The following is a 17,309-nucleotide window of genomic DNA, read 5'->3' on the forward strand; positions in this document are numbered from 1 at the left end:
TACATATTTCGGTATTGTACTAAGTGTTCCAGTCCAAAGTTAAAAAAGACTGTCTCTCCTCTCAAGGAGTTCACTGTCAAGAAAACAAAACGAAGCAAATGTTTACATTATGAAGTTTTGGAAGAGACATCTTTGTTCAGAGAATTAAGCCACTATGAAAGGGAAAGAGGCCAGGAAGCAGTGAAGATACTACAGTGAACTTGGATTTGCAAAAAGAGCAGGAGTTCGCAAAGCAGAGTAAGGAGATCCAAGGCAGAGAAAAAGCAAAGAAGTATAAAACAAGCAAAGAAAGTATGAAAAAGCAAAGAAGTATGAAACAAGATGTAGATTTGGCCATCTAAAGCTATTATAACAAAGATAGAGCAGAAAAATCATTTTAGATAGATGGAAGAAAGAACTAGGTAAAGACAGAGAGACAAGAAATAAAAAAGACCAAAATAATCACGTGTAAAAATGTGAAGAAAAAAATAAGACCATCAATGTAGGCAGAAGATGTTAATGACAGTCTAGGACTCTATTTTATTATTTTGGTTTGTTGGTAATATTGAATTATACCCTGGATATTTAATTTATAATCTATAAGCACCAACCCTCAGGAACCAGAGACTGAAAAAAATGGTAGTAACCTCAGAATCACTGGTACAGATTGGCACAGTTTGTCCTAAATGAAAGACTACACTAAAGTTTCATTTATTTTTCCATCTCATAGGGTCTCAAATTCTCCCTGCTTATCAGATATCAAAGGCAGAAGTCCAAACTGCCAGAAACCACCACATCTTGATGCACAGGTCCTACCTACTGATTTGCAATTACATACCAGGAAGTCTACTTTGAAAAGGAAGAACGATTTCACAGTTCCTAAACATCTGGTTTGAGATATTAATGTCCATGGTAGGATAAGAGAATCTAGGGGCTACAATCCCAGTCCCATTTCAAAAGTTTAAAGGAAACAAGCCCAAAATGAACTCAATAGATCAGTTTGCTTTTTAAAAAAAATCTTGCTAAATAAATGAAATGAAGACTCCTGACAATTTTGAACACATAAGAACTACAGAGTTATAATTTAGGATTATGACCAGAGCCAATAATTCCTCCATGTAAGTTCAAAATTTCACAGGAAAATAATGGAATCAATCCTTATATATCTTCAGTGGTCACAGATTCAATGACAGTAAGTATCTCTTAACAGAAATAATATTTTAAAACATAACATTTATAGAAAAAGGCTGTCATTCTGTTCCTAAGAGTTTACTTACTGCTTACATTTATGAAAGATAATTAATGACTTATTGGTTTGAGAGTGGCAGAATAAAGTGATATTTCACCTTGAGAATAGGTCCAGATTCTCTCCTGATATAGCATTTCACAAAAAATCCCATAATGCAATATATTCATGATATTAATGGTTTAACTGATTACAAAATCAGTTGACTGTAGGCCCTGTAAAAAATGTGGATTCAGTGTCTACATTTCTAATTCCCTTATTCTGTAATTGCTTTGGTGCTATAAACCATGTTTTATTCATGTTTCCATTTCCAACACCTGACACAGAATCTTGCACACATAAAAAGTAGGATATCAATGTTCAGTGACAACGAATATATGGGAGAGTTATCTATATCATACTGTAAATGAGCCATGTAGTTGCTACTGGTGCTAAGTATAAAGTTCATTAAATTAGGGGGATTTAATAAAGTAAAATACACATATTAACATCTGTAAAACACATTTTACATATTTCTAAGATCTTCAAAACAAAGATATTTTCAACCCCATTTCACAGAAAAAGAAACTGAAGTAACTTTACCTTAAATAAAGCTAGTGAGGCAGTTGGGTCCTTTAACTCTAATATTTTGGCGATCAATGTCTTTCCCATTGTACTTTGCTTAGAATAAACATGGATGTCACTCAGAGAACTAAATCAACTTTTAAAATATCTTCAAATTGTGGCTTTTAGGATATTTGATTCAACAATAAAATAGGCAACCAGTTAAGTAGCCTAGTTTAGCAAGCTTGAGTTATTATGTATTTACCACAGATTCTTACACTCTCCAGATCTGTTAGAGGAAATTATCATTCTATTCTCAACTTTTTGTCAAGAAAAATAAACTTACAAAACTCAAACCTTTACTTCTATTTTGTTATAATTCATCCATCCAGGTAGATATGGGAGAAAACAGAGAAGGGGAAAAATGGAAGTAAGGGAGAAACAGAAAAGAACAATTTCATGACTGAGTTTGACTTTGCCTGTTTCATGTCTTCACTCAAATGTCATCTCTCAGTGAGGCCTCACTAAAATAAAAATGGTAGTCTTCCAACTCCTACCCCATACTCCTTTATCCCCCTTCTCTGATTCATATTTGTCCATAGTATTGATCACCATCTAACATATTATATGTTTTATTTACTTTTTATTGTCTTTCACAACTATAGTGTAAGTTCCATAAAAGCAGAGATTACAGTCTATATTTCTAGCACCTAGGACACTGCCAGGCACAAAGTAGATGCTCAATAAATATTTGCTGAATATATGACACCCAAAGAAGCAAAGTGTTTTGCCAAAATGTGACAAAAATAGGGCAAGAATCTGAGCCTCTGTAGTTTAATAATTATTTTTCTAAGAATGGTGATGGACTCAAACTGAACCAATCACATATTTTATTCAACAGTAACCAAAAAGCACATATGCATGAAATGGCTATCTGACCAGATGAATAAACCAGAATAACATGATGGTAAGGAGGGATTAGACTCAAGCTAAAACTCATTAGCACCAAACTGAAAATTCAACTAGTTGCTTACAATAAGCAAACTCTGTACTGACTGCCAAGTGATTTATTTGAACCAATTTTTTTTAAAAAATGAATTTACTGGTGACAGAACTTTAAGAGTTCATACTTTAAGAAAATGAACTTGATATATACTATAAAAAATAAAATTTTATATAAGACCACAAAGCAGTACAGTCATTCCCTGGTGTTGGTAGGGGACTGGTTACAGAAACTGCCCTCACCCCATAGGTCCCCGTACCTCCCCAAACCTCCACCAGGAATAACAAAATCCTCAGATGCTCAGGTCACTTATACAATGTAAATGCTATGTAAACAGCTGTTAAACTGTATTGTTTTTATTTGTATTTTTTTATTGTTGTACTGTTATTTATTATGGTTTTTCCCCCAAAATACTTTCAATCCATAGTTGGCTACATATGTAAACATAAAACCCAAGGATATGAAGGATTGACTGTACTCCTAAATTACTATATTAAGAATGTGGCTTATCCTATTTTCGACCTATGACCAAGGTAAGGTGAATATCTGTAAATGAACTAATGTTAAAAATGGAAAAAAGTTATTGTTTCTGGATGAACTTTTAAAAACTGGGTAGAGAGAGTAGATAACCAAAATTCCTAGAGACAAATAAGGAAAAAAAAAAAACACTAGTATATCACTAAGTCCACTACTAAGAAACAAACCACTTGTGGAGATTTTGGAAAACCTTTCACTTAAAATATAAATTAGTTTGGAAATTCAGAACTATTAAACTCTTTTGATAATTGCAAGAAACACATCATATAATAAGTGGTCATCTAAACTGGCTTTAACTGGTCATCTAAACTGGCCTGCCTATCCTTATGGCTATTAAGATCACAAAAGGCACTTTACTAGTCTTTAAAATTTAAGAAATTAGTATAGTAACCTTTCCATTGTGCTGCAAGAAAAAAAATGCAAGGTATACTAAGTAGATATAGCACTGTCTGCAGCCAAGTAACAAGGCTTCCATATAACAATTAGAGCAATGTTCCTATTTATAAGATAAAATCTACACCCTTTATTCATCAGCAAATAATTCCTGAGGCACTTAAACAATATAATTTTTATTAAAAGAATAATAGTATCAAAAGTGTTCAGATCTATATTCAATGTAACTAAAATAAACACATGACAAATTTAAAATATATAAAGGAAAGAAATACATGCATTACTGGTTACCATAAGTATGTTTTTTAACATGTTACCTTTACCCAAAGGAGCTACATTAATGGCTAAGTAGATATTACATCCTAGACCCACAAATATGTAACTTTAAAACTGGCTCTTAACGTCTGCAAGTAGTACTGCCAATTCTTTACACCTAAGAACTCACAATTAAGGTAATATTAATAATAATCCCAATAGGACAGAGTATCTAATAATGTCTAATGGGCTGAGTAACAGCCAAATTTAAAATCTACAAATAGGCAGCTATATAAAATCTGTAGAGAATTCTAAGAAATCTCTTGGAGTTCTTAAAACAAACACTAAACAAATTTTAAATAATGTAATATAAAAATAGACATCATAAAATAGACATTGATAAATTTTGAGAACATAAAACCAAGCTATTAAAATTAAATTAATTTTTAAAAAATCAAAATGCAAGAATTGGTATTGTTAAACAAATTACAGAATAAATACTGGTTAAAAGATTTTATATGTCAGTAAAAATAACTGCAATTTTGGAACATAATTGTGGAGACCTGTTGTTCCAAGGATATGAAAGTAGCCATGGTTTCCTAACAACTAGAGTTTTTATATTCCTTGGACTGCATTCATGCTACAGAAAGATTTAAAGGCAGCAGCCAAAATGACTAAACTTCAACTTGGATGCTGAAGCAGTGATATGATGGGCTTTTCTTGGTCATAATCGACTCATAAGCTTAAGATCATAAGCCAAAGCCCCCAGTGGGAAGTATGCTCAATTTGGTGGGCCTTAAAGCCATCTCTGGCCAAACAGCATCAGCCTTATGGGAGGCCAGCCATGTAGAAAGGGAGTCACCCCAAGATCTGATTTCTTGAGGCCACAACCTAAGAGCAGGTCCCACAGTCAAATTGTTCACATTCCTTGGAAAGAGAGAACAGGCATCAGTTGTGTCCATCGAAGGGGGACACTGTCCAGGTATACCCTGGACATTTTTTGAAATCTCTGGGCTGCTTCTGCATCTGAAAAATAAGAAAAACAGCACAATGACAGACAACGAATGAGGAAAAAGACAATTATCTGGCCTAAAACTTAAGACGTATAAGAAATTAAGAAAGCAGACAAATAGACAAAAAGACAAACAGCCATATAATTTGGAATCTATTATTCTGAAGGCAAGTACAGCAGAGAAAAACAAAAATTATTGTAAGCAAAGAAAAGACCATAGCAACAAATGTTATTTTTAGACAGCGTAAACTGGAGAAAAAAATATGTTAAGATATGTCAACCTGACACAAAGATAAGGTGGAATAAGAATCTAATCCCCTTTGAAAGCTGAAAAGAGCTGAATAATGAGAGCTAGTGTCATGAACTTGGCTGCTCAACTGCCTTTGTGTAAGAAAACATCTCAGAACTTTGAACTTAGGAAATTCCAACTTGTCTTGCACCAGGTCACGAGCTCCATAGAGCAGGAACCTATTTCAACAAGCAGCTTTAAAAAAAAAAAACAAAAACAAAATACTTTAATACTTTTCATTCGTATTAATGATACATTTAAAAATGCAGTAGTGCTAAAATCCATCAAAGTAAAATGCACTGAATAAAAAATAAACTTACTCAGAAAGGTGCTCAGAAGTTGGGATACAAACAGAAACTGAAATTAGAAGAAAAGTTTTACATTTACAACAGCATATGAAATATGATGAGTGAGAATAACGATCTAGTAAAGAGACCATATTGTGGATGACCAAAAATACTGGAATAAAAATCAAAAATCTAAAGTAGCACGGTTACATATGACATACCTTTCTGCATTACAACTTGGCAAGTATGAGTTTTATGTTGACTTAAGTGTGTAGCCATATTATCTAAGCCAGAAACATCACTTAGGAAATCACAATTAAGGCACACTAGAGTAATGCCCCTAAAAAAAAGAAAACAGCATTAAAAAATATTTTTATTTTTTACGAAAATCCATGTATTTTCGATGATTATTTTTCCATAATTTGCTTTTTGTGTCATACATAATTATAACTTCCCATTTTTATTATATAAATTTGATATAAACTGAAATTATTCTCTGGAAAATGACACAGCCATGTCCAAATTATGCTACCATTTATTTACAGGAAGTATTTGTTTTATACTTTTACCTGTCATACCAATTGTTAAAAGTTAGGAGTCAGAAGACCTAGAGTCAGTCTTGGCTCCACAACCAACTTGTGTAACTTAGGCAAGTCACACTCTATTTGTTCTCCCATCATCTGCAAAGTGAAGACAGCATATTCATTCACTTGATATTTACTGGAGCTATTTTTATACATACTGTACTACTAGGTATTGTGAATATAATGGTGAACAAAAAAATAGTAATGTCTATGCTCAAATGGAGCTTACTTAGAAGCTGGTGTTTTATTTAGTTGGAGATAAAATCAGAAGAAAAACGGGAAGGCTTTAAAAACAGATCATGTTATAGCCACCATCAACTGTACATTATGTGTCAAGAGTTTTCCCATGTATTATTTCATCTGATTCTCGCTATAACCATCAAGGTTGGTATTATTCTTATTTAACACTGAACTAGCTAAAGTAGTTAATAAAATACTAAAGTCCGCAAACTTGAGTTCCTCATCATCTCAGCACTGTGAACTAGGGAGTCTCGCTCTGTCACCCAGGCTGGAGTGCAGTGGTGTGATCTCAGCTCACTGCAACCTCCACCTCCTGGGTTCAAGCGATTCACCTGCCTCAGCCCCCTGAGTAGCTGAGACCATAGGTGCATGCTACCACACCTGGCTAATTTTAGTATTTTTAGTAGAGACAGGGTTTCACCATGTTGGTCAGGCTGGTCTCGAACTTCTGACCTTGTAATCAGCCCTCCTCGGCCTCCCAAAGTGCTGGGATTACAGGCATGAGCCACCGCGCCTGACCTGAGTGCTGTAGTTCTTAAATGAAATGTGTAATTATTATAAATTTTTAAAGAAGTTAGGAAACAAGTCCTTAGTTATCAATACTTTATTTTTGGGTACAGGAATAGCTTTTGTCCTCACTGGATCTAACTGTTTAGCATTTGCTATTTGAAGTATTTGAATATACTTGACATAAAGTACATTAAGATTCTAATTTAAAATGCATTTAGACTTGTGTGATTTTTAGCTGAAAGGTGTTTTAAAATATTAAACCTGTAAAATACTTCAGAGAACTTAGCCACTATATATTTAATTTCTTATAAGAGTTAAGCACTTGGGAGTTTGTTACACCAAGCATTTGAAGTGCTACTTAAAAGAAAATCAATTATGTTAAATGTATAAATGATGTTAAGTTGCCTAAAGTAATTTAAATTATAAAACAGAACTCTTGAAAAAAATTTAGTCTATTGAACTAGAATGCCCCCGTGCCTCTTCTACCAGTAGAAACAATACCCATCCTTTAAAGCCAAGTAGGCCTAATACCTATCCAGATCACTACAAGAACTGTAATCTTTTTCCTCTCTGAAATAACTCTCATTGCACTTATTAAAATTCATAGTTATTTATGTTCAGACCTTAACTCCCACCCAATAAACTCTACTGCACATTCCCTGAAGGTTGATTCCAGCACTGCTTTATCACTGTTACCTTTACAGGACCTGCTACTTTATGTGCAAGATAGATACATAAAAAATAGTTACAGTATGAATAGTCCATTTCAATAAGAGTAATTACATTAATTAGTATCATATAGAATTATAAATATGCTAAGCTCCATTCACAGAAATTGAACAGTTTTCAATTTGAGACTACCCAAGTTAAGTGAAAAAACATCCCAGATCTTTAAAATCACATAGTCCCCATTGAGAAACTAAACACACAACTGAGCTTGACAACAATGAGGTAAAAATTTAATTAAACTCTCATTCTTAGCATGCAATAATACCATATTCACTCTTGTAACTGTTTTTAGTAAAGGTAACATCTAATGTACCTTAATTATTTCCCCAGATTCAGTAAATATTTTAAAAATAGTACTAATATATTTTAAAAATTGAATGAAATGTTCTCTCCCTGTGAGCTACTAGTCTAACATCACAGATGGGACCTATTTTCCACATACATCATTTTTCATATATACATTAATTTATTCAAGAAATATTTACTAAGTGCCTACTATGTGCCAGGCATAGACAAAAAAAACCAAACCACACACAATGTAGTGAGAGAACAGAGGCAATAAGCAAGTAAAATAAAAGTATGTTAGATGATCTAGAGAAAAGTAAAACATAAAAAGGAGATAGGGAATGCTGGGATAAAGCAAAGGGAAGAGGATACAGTTTTAAATTTTGTAGTCAAGGAAAGACTCACTCAATCAATGCAGAGGCCTAAAGGAGACAAAAGAGCTAACCATACAATATCTGGAGAAAAGCAAACTAGGCATAGGAAATAATAAATGCAAAGGTCCTGAGACATACCATCCCCTCTTCTACATTTTCCACTAATCCAAAGCATCAAAATAAGTATTGGCTAAACTTATCTCTACAGATCAGCTTGGTGGAACAAAGACACTGACATTTCAAGGAGCAATGGCAACATACAATGAACAAACAAAGTCCAAGAAATCACAAGAATATGAAACAATAGTGCTCAGTGGATTCTAAGTGTGTGGTATAACCAAAGATAACTATCAATGCCTTTAGAAAATTTTATCAACAGTTCTTTCTGTATAGTAATAAAATTGTATAATTCTCTTTATTTTCAAAAGAAAATAAAAGAATTATAAAAATCATATACTGATTTCAAGAATTCCAGTGGTTAAAGGAAATTTACTTCAAAACTAAAAAAGTGTTCATTCCTTTATTAGATAGCTTAGCTATCTTTTAAATATTCAAATATTGTTGGAAAGTCTTATTTTTGTTCTCATTTTACAATGTAAAAGCATCAAGGTTTCCTCTGGACACCACCTTTCCACTGAAATAAATTCAGCAAGAGAACAATGGCTAATCACACTTCTGGTCTAAGAATACAATGAACACCACTCTCTAATGTCCAGAAGCAATCAATTATATTTTCAAATTAGGCACCTAACATCAGGTTTAAAAAAAAGTTATAGCAAACCACAATGAGATACCACTTTATACCCATTAGGGTAACTATAATCAAAAGGAGATAATAAAAAGTGTTGGCAAAGATGTGGAGAAACTGGAACCCTCAAACACTGCTGGTGGGAATGTAAAACAGTGGAGCTACTTTGGAAAACAGTCTGGTAGTTCCTCAAAGGCTCAGCATGGAGTTATCAATAATCCAGCAATTCCAATTGTAAGTATATACTAAAGAGAAATAAAAATACATGTCCATACAAAAACATGCACACAAATGTTCACAGTAGTATTATTCATAAGGCCTCAAAATGAAGGCAATCTAAATCAATAAACTATGATATATCTTTACAATGGAATATTATGCAGCAATTTTTAACAACGAAATACTGATACATGCTACAACACAGATGAATCTTGAAAACATTATGCTAAATGAAAGAAGCCAGTCACAGAGGACCATATCATGTATCATTTTTTATATGAAATGCCCAGAATGGGCAAATATTACACAGACAGAAAGTAGACTAGTTGTTGTTTAGGGATGGGGAGAGCCAAAGAGTAATGGGAATGACCACTAATAGGTACTGGGTTTTAGTACTAAAACTAACTGGTGATTGCTGCAGAACTCTGTGAATATACTAAAACCTATAAACATGTAAATTGTATGGTATGCTAATTCTACCTCAATAAAGCCGTTGTGTTAAAAAAATTTAAGTCATTACAATTTTTCAATAGAGTAAAAAAAGATTAACTAGTTACCTGAGATTTTCTGAATGCTTCTTAAAAATACAAAATCTTTTGCTTGGACGGTTACTATGAAAGCTGGAGAAACAAAAGAGATTGTAAGAATTTTATTATACAGTAAGTCTTAATTTATATTTCAAGTCCATACTTAAGTTTCTAGTTTTTAATAAAAGATTATAATGTAAGTAATAAAATGGAAGCCCGTTACTTCCATTTAATTCAATATTTTACCTTATATTCCATCTTACCTATTATATTCTAATGACACTATTTTCCTAGGCATATTCTTAGATGGTTAGCACTGTACCTTACCATCATATTAAAAAAGGAAATACTGAGAATTAAGAAAATGTGAAGAGCGTCAAACTAAATATGTAAAGAGCATCAAATTAAATATTTTGATTTACTAAGAGTTGAAAACAATTCTAAATTTTTGTTAATAACACGTGTGCTATAATATGAACAGTTATCAATAATAATTCTTTTTTATTACTCTCCAATCTTAACATGTTTGTGTAGGGGGAGGGAGGTAGGATCCAAATGATCTGGGAAGTAAACAGAACTTGAGCTAAATGCCACTGTTTACCATCTGTAAATTCAAACATTTACAGTGTTCCTTGTAATTACTAGTAGACTTTTTTTCTTCTTCTTTTGAGAGATGGATCTCACTATGTTGCCCAGCTGGAATCAAACTCCTGGACTCAAGTGATCCTTCTGCCTCAGTCTCCTCCGTAGCCGAAACTACAGAGGCAGGCCACTGAGCCTGGCTTTCTAGTACAGGGTTATTTAAAAAAAATCAAAAAAAAAAAAAAAAAAAAAGAGTAACTCATGAGTTAAAACAAAGTTTCCTCTCAGCACAGAAAAGAAAACTAACCAAATTTTGTAGCCCATGATAATAGCTTCTATATACCCTTTTAATTCCAGTAAGGAAAGTTTCCTGTACTAGAAAGCCAATATTAGACCAACAGCGTAAACATCACCTCACAGCTTACAGCTGTCCCTCCTCATCGCCATTACCCATGTTTCACTTTCCGTGGCTTCTGTTACCCACATACAGCAAAATAAGATATTTTAAGAGACAGACTACATTCATATAACTTTTATTACAGTATATTGTTACTATAATTATTATATTATTGTTAATTATGTTACTGTGTGTAATTTATAAAGAAGCCTTTATTATATGTATGTATGTATAGGAAAAAAAGTATAGTACTTTTTTTGTATTAAGTACTTTTTTTGTACTTAATACAAAAAAAGTATATATATAATTAAGTGTATCTCTATGTATTAAGTACATAGAGCTTAATACTATCCACAGTTTCAGGCATTCACTGGGGGTCTTGGAATATATACCCCAGCGGATAAGGGGGACTACTGTATTTCAAAATGTAGTCTTCCCAGTGTGGCGATTCCTCAAGGATCTAGAACTAGAAATACCATTTGACCCAGCCATCCCATTACTGGGTATATACCCAAAGGACTATAAATCATGCTGCTATAAAGACACATGCACACGTATGTTTATTGCGGCACTATTCACAATAACAAAGACTTGGAACCAACCCAAATGTCCATCCATGACAGACTGGATTAAGAAAATGTGGCACATATACACCATGGAATGCTATGCAGCCATAAAAAAGAATGAGTTCATGTTCTTTGTAGGGACATGGATGTAGCTGAAAAAATATATATACATATATATTTTTGTCCTACCCATCTATCTGCAGCTTTCCTTCATGCAATCACAGACTCTGTATGTGTCACTAGCTGTAATCCCCAGAAAATATCCTCAGATTTCTAATAGTCATTTCTTTAACCTAGGAGTAATTACTATTAGAGTTTACAAATTTAAGATGGTATCACAAAAACAGTTTTGTTAGAAGAGTACATTGGGAAGTTGAGAAGCCCTGAAATTATATGCAAAAACTTGTATACACAACTATATTTCCTCAGAGAAATAAGTCTAAGATTTTGTTTGATTACTGAAACACTGAACCAAAATAAGTTATTTTTAAATGAGATTTAAAAGCTCTTTATTCTTTCTCTTCCAACAAGCAGACTATTTTTGGTTTATTTATATATTAAATGTAAGAGGAGAGAAAATATTACAGTATAGAGTCTTTTGATAGCCTCTACATCTGTCTACAACTTATACCAGATCATAATGTTGATAATTAAAAATTTTTAGTTGCCTGAATTCTGTTTTAGAGTTTCTCATCTATAAAAAGGGATTTCTACCATCTATTTGATTTATCTCTATTTAATTCCATACTTACAGTTTTGTGTATCATAGGAAGGGAAAAGTGAATTCATAGCTCACAAATAAAAAGAAAAAAAAAATACTACCCTTCTTCCTATTAGCTCTCCATAAAGGTAACAGCAATACAGAAATAAATCTAAGAAATGTTTTTTATTACAATATAGTAAAAATATAATGTTAAAACCTAATTTTTAAAAATCCCTTACCTGGTTAGCTGACAGTATATAATTATCAAAACTCATTAAGCAATTCTCTAAAAATAGTTGAATTGTATTGTGTATAAATTATATCTCAAGAAAACTGAGGTCAAAAACCTCCTTTAACCGTATTTTCTTCATAATCTTGATTCCATATAAATAACAACTTTACTTTCTAAGAAACATAAAAGGAACAATTTCCTTAACAATTTTAAGACACTAGACTAGAAACTGATGATACAATAACAAAGGCAAGCTGCCTGCCCTGGAGCTTATGGTTGGTTGAGGGGAGTGTTTGAGGGAGAGAGGGGCCAGCACAGAATGAATGCCCAATAAATATTTGCTAAATCAATGAATACATATTCATAATTAACACAAGATAAAAATCAATAGTGACACATAGAGAGTTTGTGGTTGCATGAAGGAAAGCTGCAGACAAATGAGGTAGAAGCCAGCTAACAATTAGGAGTTCACTGCAGTTAGAAGGTTCTTACTGCTTCACTTCCGGGCAAAGCAAAGAGTAACTGGAGATACAGGAGGATTTTCAAGAGAATAAAAGGAGTTGAAGGAGTTGAAAAGTAGTTAGGAATTTGATATGGAAAGGTATTATATTGTCCAGAAAATCTGAACTTCATTCTATCAATGTTAGGAAAGGATTTCAGGCCAAAGAATGACCTGCCCAGATTTGCCTATGGTAAAAGAAAGGAGGAAATGGAAAAAAGAGGGAAAACTGTAGGCAGAAGACCAGTTATGATGTTATCATAATAGTCTAACTAGTCCTATGATTATCATTTAGTGTCAATAAATTTATGTAAAATTTATAATGAAGCCAAGTAGATCTTTTTAAAATTCAGTACTCTGTCTTACCTACTGCATAAGAAACAGATTTTTATACCAGCTTTCTTTTTCCTTGGAAATTTTAAAAATCATCCCTCAAAGCCTAAGTGAAATTTACAGAAAATCTTCCCTTACTTCTTGTTTAAAGATTTCATCTTTACCTCCTTTGTACTTTCATAGTCATTTGGTTATCACATTAAGCTAGGTAAATTTATTTCCCCTTCTAAACTGTGAAAATTACAATCAAGGACTCCCCCAATCCTAATAATGACAACTTAGAAATTAATAGCTATCATTATTTGAATATCTCCTAAGTGCAAATTGTTATTAAGCACTTTAATACAGTTTTTCTAATAATCACAGTAACTTTCTTTTCAAGAAACACAATCTGAGAGTCAGATTAAGTAACTTGTTCAAAGTTCCACACATACACAGTGAAGGTTGGATTCAAATCCAGACTTGTTTGATTCTTCACCCCCAGCTTGCCATACTTCTTAGCAAATTTTATTAAATACCTTCCTAGTAGGTACATAATGAAATACATGAACCTGGTTGAAATAAAACTCTGCTACAAAAAAGAGATACTACTTATGTATGTTAACTTAATTCTCTTTTATGTAAAAAAAAATGCTTCTTATACATCATTTTGAGGAATAATAGCAGTATTATAGAGTAATTTATGTGCATTTTTTCAGATAATTTCTATTACTACCTAAAAGCTATAAGCAAATAAGGTACAATAATTTAAACAACTGAACCTAAAAAATGCTGCTTAAAAAAATTAAAAATTACACATTTAATGATGCTTTTCTTTGAAAGGATCTTACTCCAACAATACTTCAACTGCTTCAAGATTTTTGAACACCTTCTTTTGAGATTTTATTTGGGACCTTTTATAATTAAAACAAATGATGACTATCATCTGCAGTTTGTAATGTGCTAGGTGGTATGATAAATACAAAGACCCCCTTCTTTTCAAGAAGATAATGCAAACACAAGTAAATACAATAAAAGGCAAAATAGGGCAAGGCGCGGTGGCTCACGCCTGTAATCCAAAACTTTGGGAGGCTGAGGCAGGTGGATCACCTGGGTGAGAGATGACAGAGCAAGACTCTGTCTCTAAAAAAAAAAAAAAAAAAAAAAAAAAAAAAAGGCAAAATAGATGAATAGTACACAATTATTCAAAGAAAGTAATGGTTGTGGTGATCAGACACTTGAAAAAAGAAGGTAAACTGAGAGGAAAGAACAGGGCATTCTGGGAACTAACAAGGAATACAGAAAAGTCACTGTAGAAAACAAACATGTGGCCTGGCGCAGCAGCGGGGGCGGCGGGGGGGGAATCCCATCTCCACAGAAAAATGATCTGGGCATGGTAGTGCATGCCTGTAAGTCCCAGCTACTCGAGATGCTGAGGTGGGAGGATCACCTGAGCCCAGAAGGTTGAGGCTACAGTGAACTGTGATGGAGCCACTGCACTCCAGCCTGGGTTGGAGTGAGACCCTTTCTCAAAAAAAAAATAAAAAAAGGAAAAAAGAAAGAAAATTAATATGGAAGAAACTATACTCTGTGGAAGATTAACCAACTTACAGGGATGGATTGGGGCAGGTATGAGACCAGAGGGAAAAAGACCAATTGAGAGGCTACAGAGTTAGTACGGGATAGGAATTAAAGGTTCTCGTGCTTTGGAGAAAATTAGGCTTCTATATATATAAACCTCAAGCTTCTAACAAGAATCAACACTGCAGAGAAGAGTTTGCCATTCAGTGGGATGCACCTAATGCAATGAGGGAAGCAAGGGTACCAGTGAAGTTGAGAAAAAGACAAAAAGACCTACCAAACCCTAAGAGTGGCAATGGAAGCTTTTAGTTCCATATGACACTAAGAGCTGTGTGTGATGACAATGAACAAAAATTTCCTGTATACTGCAAAATAATTAGAAGAGTATATTTTGAATGTTCCCATCACAAAGAAATGATGGGCATGGTGGCACACACCTATATAGCTACTCAGGAGGGTAACGCAAGAGGATCACTTGAGCCCAGGAGTTTGAGGGCGCAGTGAGCTTTGACTGCACCACCTAGCACTCTGGGGTGACAGAGTGAGACCCCATTTCAAAAAAATAAAAAGAAGAAATGAAGAAATGATAAACATTGCAAGTGATGATTATTCTGGGTTTATTACATATTGTATGCTTGTAACAAAATATCACATGTACTCCACAAGTATGAGCTAGTCTCTATAAAATTTTTTAAATTAATTAATTTCACATGGCTGTCAGGAAAATTAAACAAATTAAGTTTTAAAAAGTGAGTGACACCAATGTCAAATACTCTAAAGAAGTCACAGAGGAGTAAGAATGAAAAACAGTGAGTAAATATGGTGATATGTTCATAACAGATAATCTTTAAAAGGGGAATGTTAGTTGGTAGGTGGGGGAAATACTCAAAGGGTAAATGAATCACAATAAAGCTGGTAGCAAACACCTTTTACAGATGTTAATAGTAAAAAGGAAGACAAGAAATAAGGAAAATAAGTAGTTGGGACAAATTGTCCTCTTTCAAAAAATTTTTTAAATACCTGAAAATGTTTGTAAGCAGAAGGAACCATATAGAAAAAAAGAGATGAAGATCCAAGTTAACTGAATATGGTCGGTGAACTGGGGGAGAAAGGACAGTTAATGGGGAAGTGGGACATGTTAGATTTTTAAGATTAATATCTGATTGAAGGTAACAGGACAAATATGTGGGGTTGAAAGAGTTAATTTTAGGAAAAATAAAAAGGATGACCTACAATTGACTAATTAATAGGCCAGGTTAACAACTGAGAAACTAAAATAAAATCTTTAGGGTACTGAAGAAAGATTAAACAAATGTTGAAGGTAAAAATAAAGAGGTCTTTTAAAAGAAAAAATAAGACCTAATCAGAATTACAGTTTTTGAAATCAGAGTTGATTAAATCAAGGACCGTTTGATAGTTTAGAAGTGAGCACAGAAAAAGTTCAAAAGGGAAGAGGTTCAAATCTTACCTTGGCCTTTATGCCAAGTGAGCATGACTAAAACTGTAAAGGATTCTAGGACAAAAAGCCGCAATCAGAACAGATGATCCTGAGAGTGAGGTTGACACAAAATTAGATGGGTGCTACTAGGCTGCAAAAAGGAGTCAAAGCCCTGAACATCATGGGGTAATGGAAATCCAAAAGGAATGCACAGTTTATAGGAAGAGATTTAAATGGTACTGTAGTTTCAAGAAAAAAAAAAAAAAAGACAATATATGAACTTAAAAGTTGATGTGAAATTCTGGCACTAAAGAAGCAAGATACCATGAGGTCAGGCCAATCATCAAGATGTGGAAAAACTGAGAGAAGTGCTGAAGCCACCAAGAACGGTAGGAGAATCCTCGAAAGCAGTAGTTGATAATGACCAGCAAGTAACAGAGAAGTCATGTGTAATCCGCAAGAAAGTCACTTATAATACATTAATCCTAATTTTTAAAAAATTGAACAAACTTACTTTGAATAAGCAAACTCTCAGATTTATATCTAAACAATTTTTGCCTACTTAAAAAAAAAATACAGACCCATTCTGAAGGAATAAAGTATTCCCCCAGTGAGATCTAAATGAAAGTAACGCAGACTCTGAAGGCTTTTCCTAACATAGTGTAAATGGTAAGTACTCAAATAATCTAAGTTGAATGAATTAATGAAAAAGAATTCCAAAAGTGGCATCATGACCAGAACGGTGCCTCATTTTCACTGAATGGATGCAAGTATAGATGGCCTGACAGATGGATAAAAAGACAGTTGGAATACAGAAAGAGAAACAGACTCCACTGAAAATCTTAAAGTCTCTCAAAGTGACTGCTTTAAAGAGGATGACACTTATGATTTTACAAATATTTATCCAGTTAATATATTTAAAAATTTAAAATTCTGTTGGAAAATAAACACCAATAGGGCAATAAAAACTTTCATGGAAAAACTATTTCCCAGCCGGGTGCAATGGCTCATGCCTGTAATCCCAGCACTTTGGGAGGCCAAGGCGGGCAGATCACTTGAGGTCAGGAGCTTGAGACCAGCCTAGCCAGCATGGTGAAACCCTGTCTCTACTAAAAATCCAAAAATTAGCCAGGCATGGTGGTACACACCTGTTGTCCCAGCTACTCAGGAGGCTGAGGCAGGAGAACTGCTTGAACCCAGGAGGCGGAGGTTTCAGTGAGCTGAGATGATGCCACTGCA

General features: G+C 33.7%; 1 protein-coding gene across 18 annotated transcripts in view; it reads right to left on the reverse strand.

Moving 5' to 3' along the window:
- The window catches only part of LOC116268596 (zinc finger protein 280D), a 107,255-nt gene that overhangs the window by 26,723 nt on the left and 63,223 nt on the right, over positions 1 to 17,309 (reverse strand). For 12 of the 18 annotated variants that reach the window (XR_004185433.1, XR_004185434.1, XM_031669253.1 and 9 more), the window contains 3 exons: positions 9,791 to 9,853; positions 5,766 to 5,884; positions 5,578 to 5,614 (listed from right to left, as the gene is read on the reverse strand). Coding sequence is in view for 16 of the 18 variants with exons in the window: in XM_031669253.1 (XP_031525113.1) it covers positions 5,578 to 5,614; positions 5,766 to 5,884; positions 9,791 to 9,853 (219 nt within the window). In the remaining 2 variants the exon portion in view is untranslated. Of the gene's footprint in view, positions 1 to 1,264; positions 5,453 to 5,577; positions 5,615 to 5,765; positions 5,885 to 9,790; positions 9,854 to 17,309 lie in introns of those variants that run through there. The other 6 variants (XM_031669261.1, XM_031669264.1, XM_031669263.1 and 3 more) reach the window with 6 other exon arrangements.

The sequence above is a fragment of the Papio anubis genome, chromosome 7 (genome assembly GCF_008728515.1).
Source record: "Papio anubis isolate 15944 chromosome 7, Panubis1.0, whole genome shotgun sequence".
Lineage (NCBI taxonomy): Eukaryota > Metazoa > Chordata > Mammalia > Primates > Cercopithecidae > Papio > Papio anubis.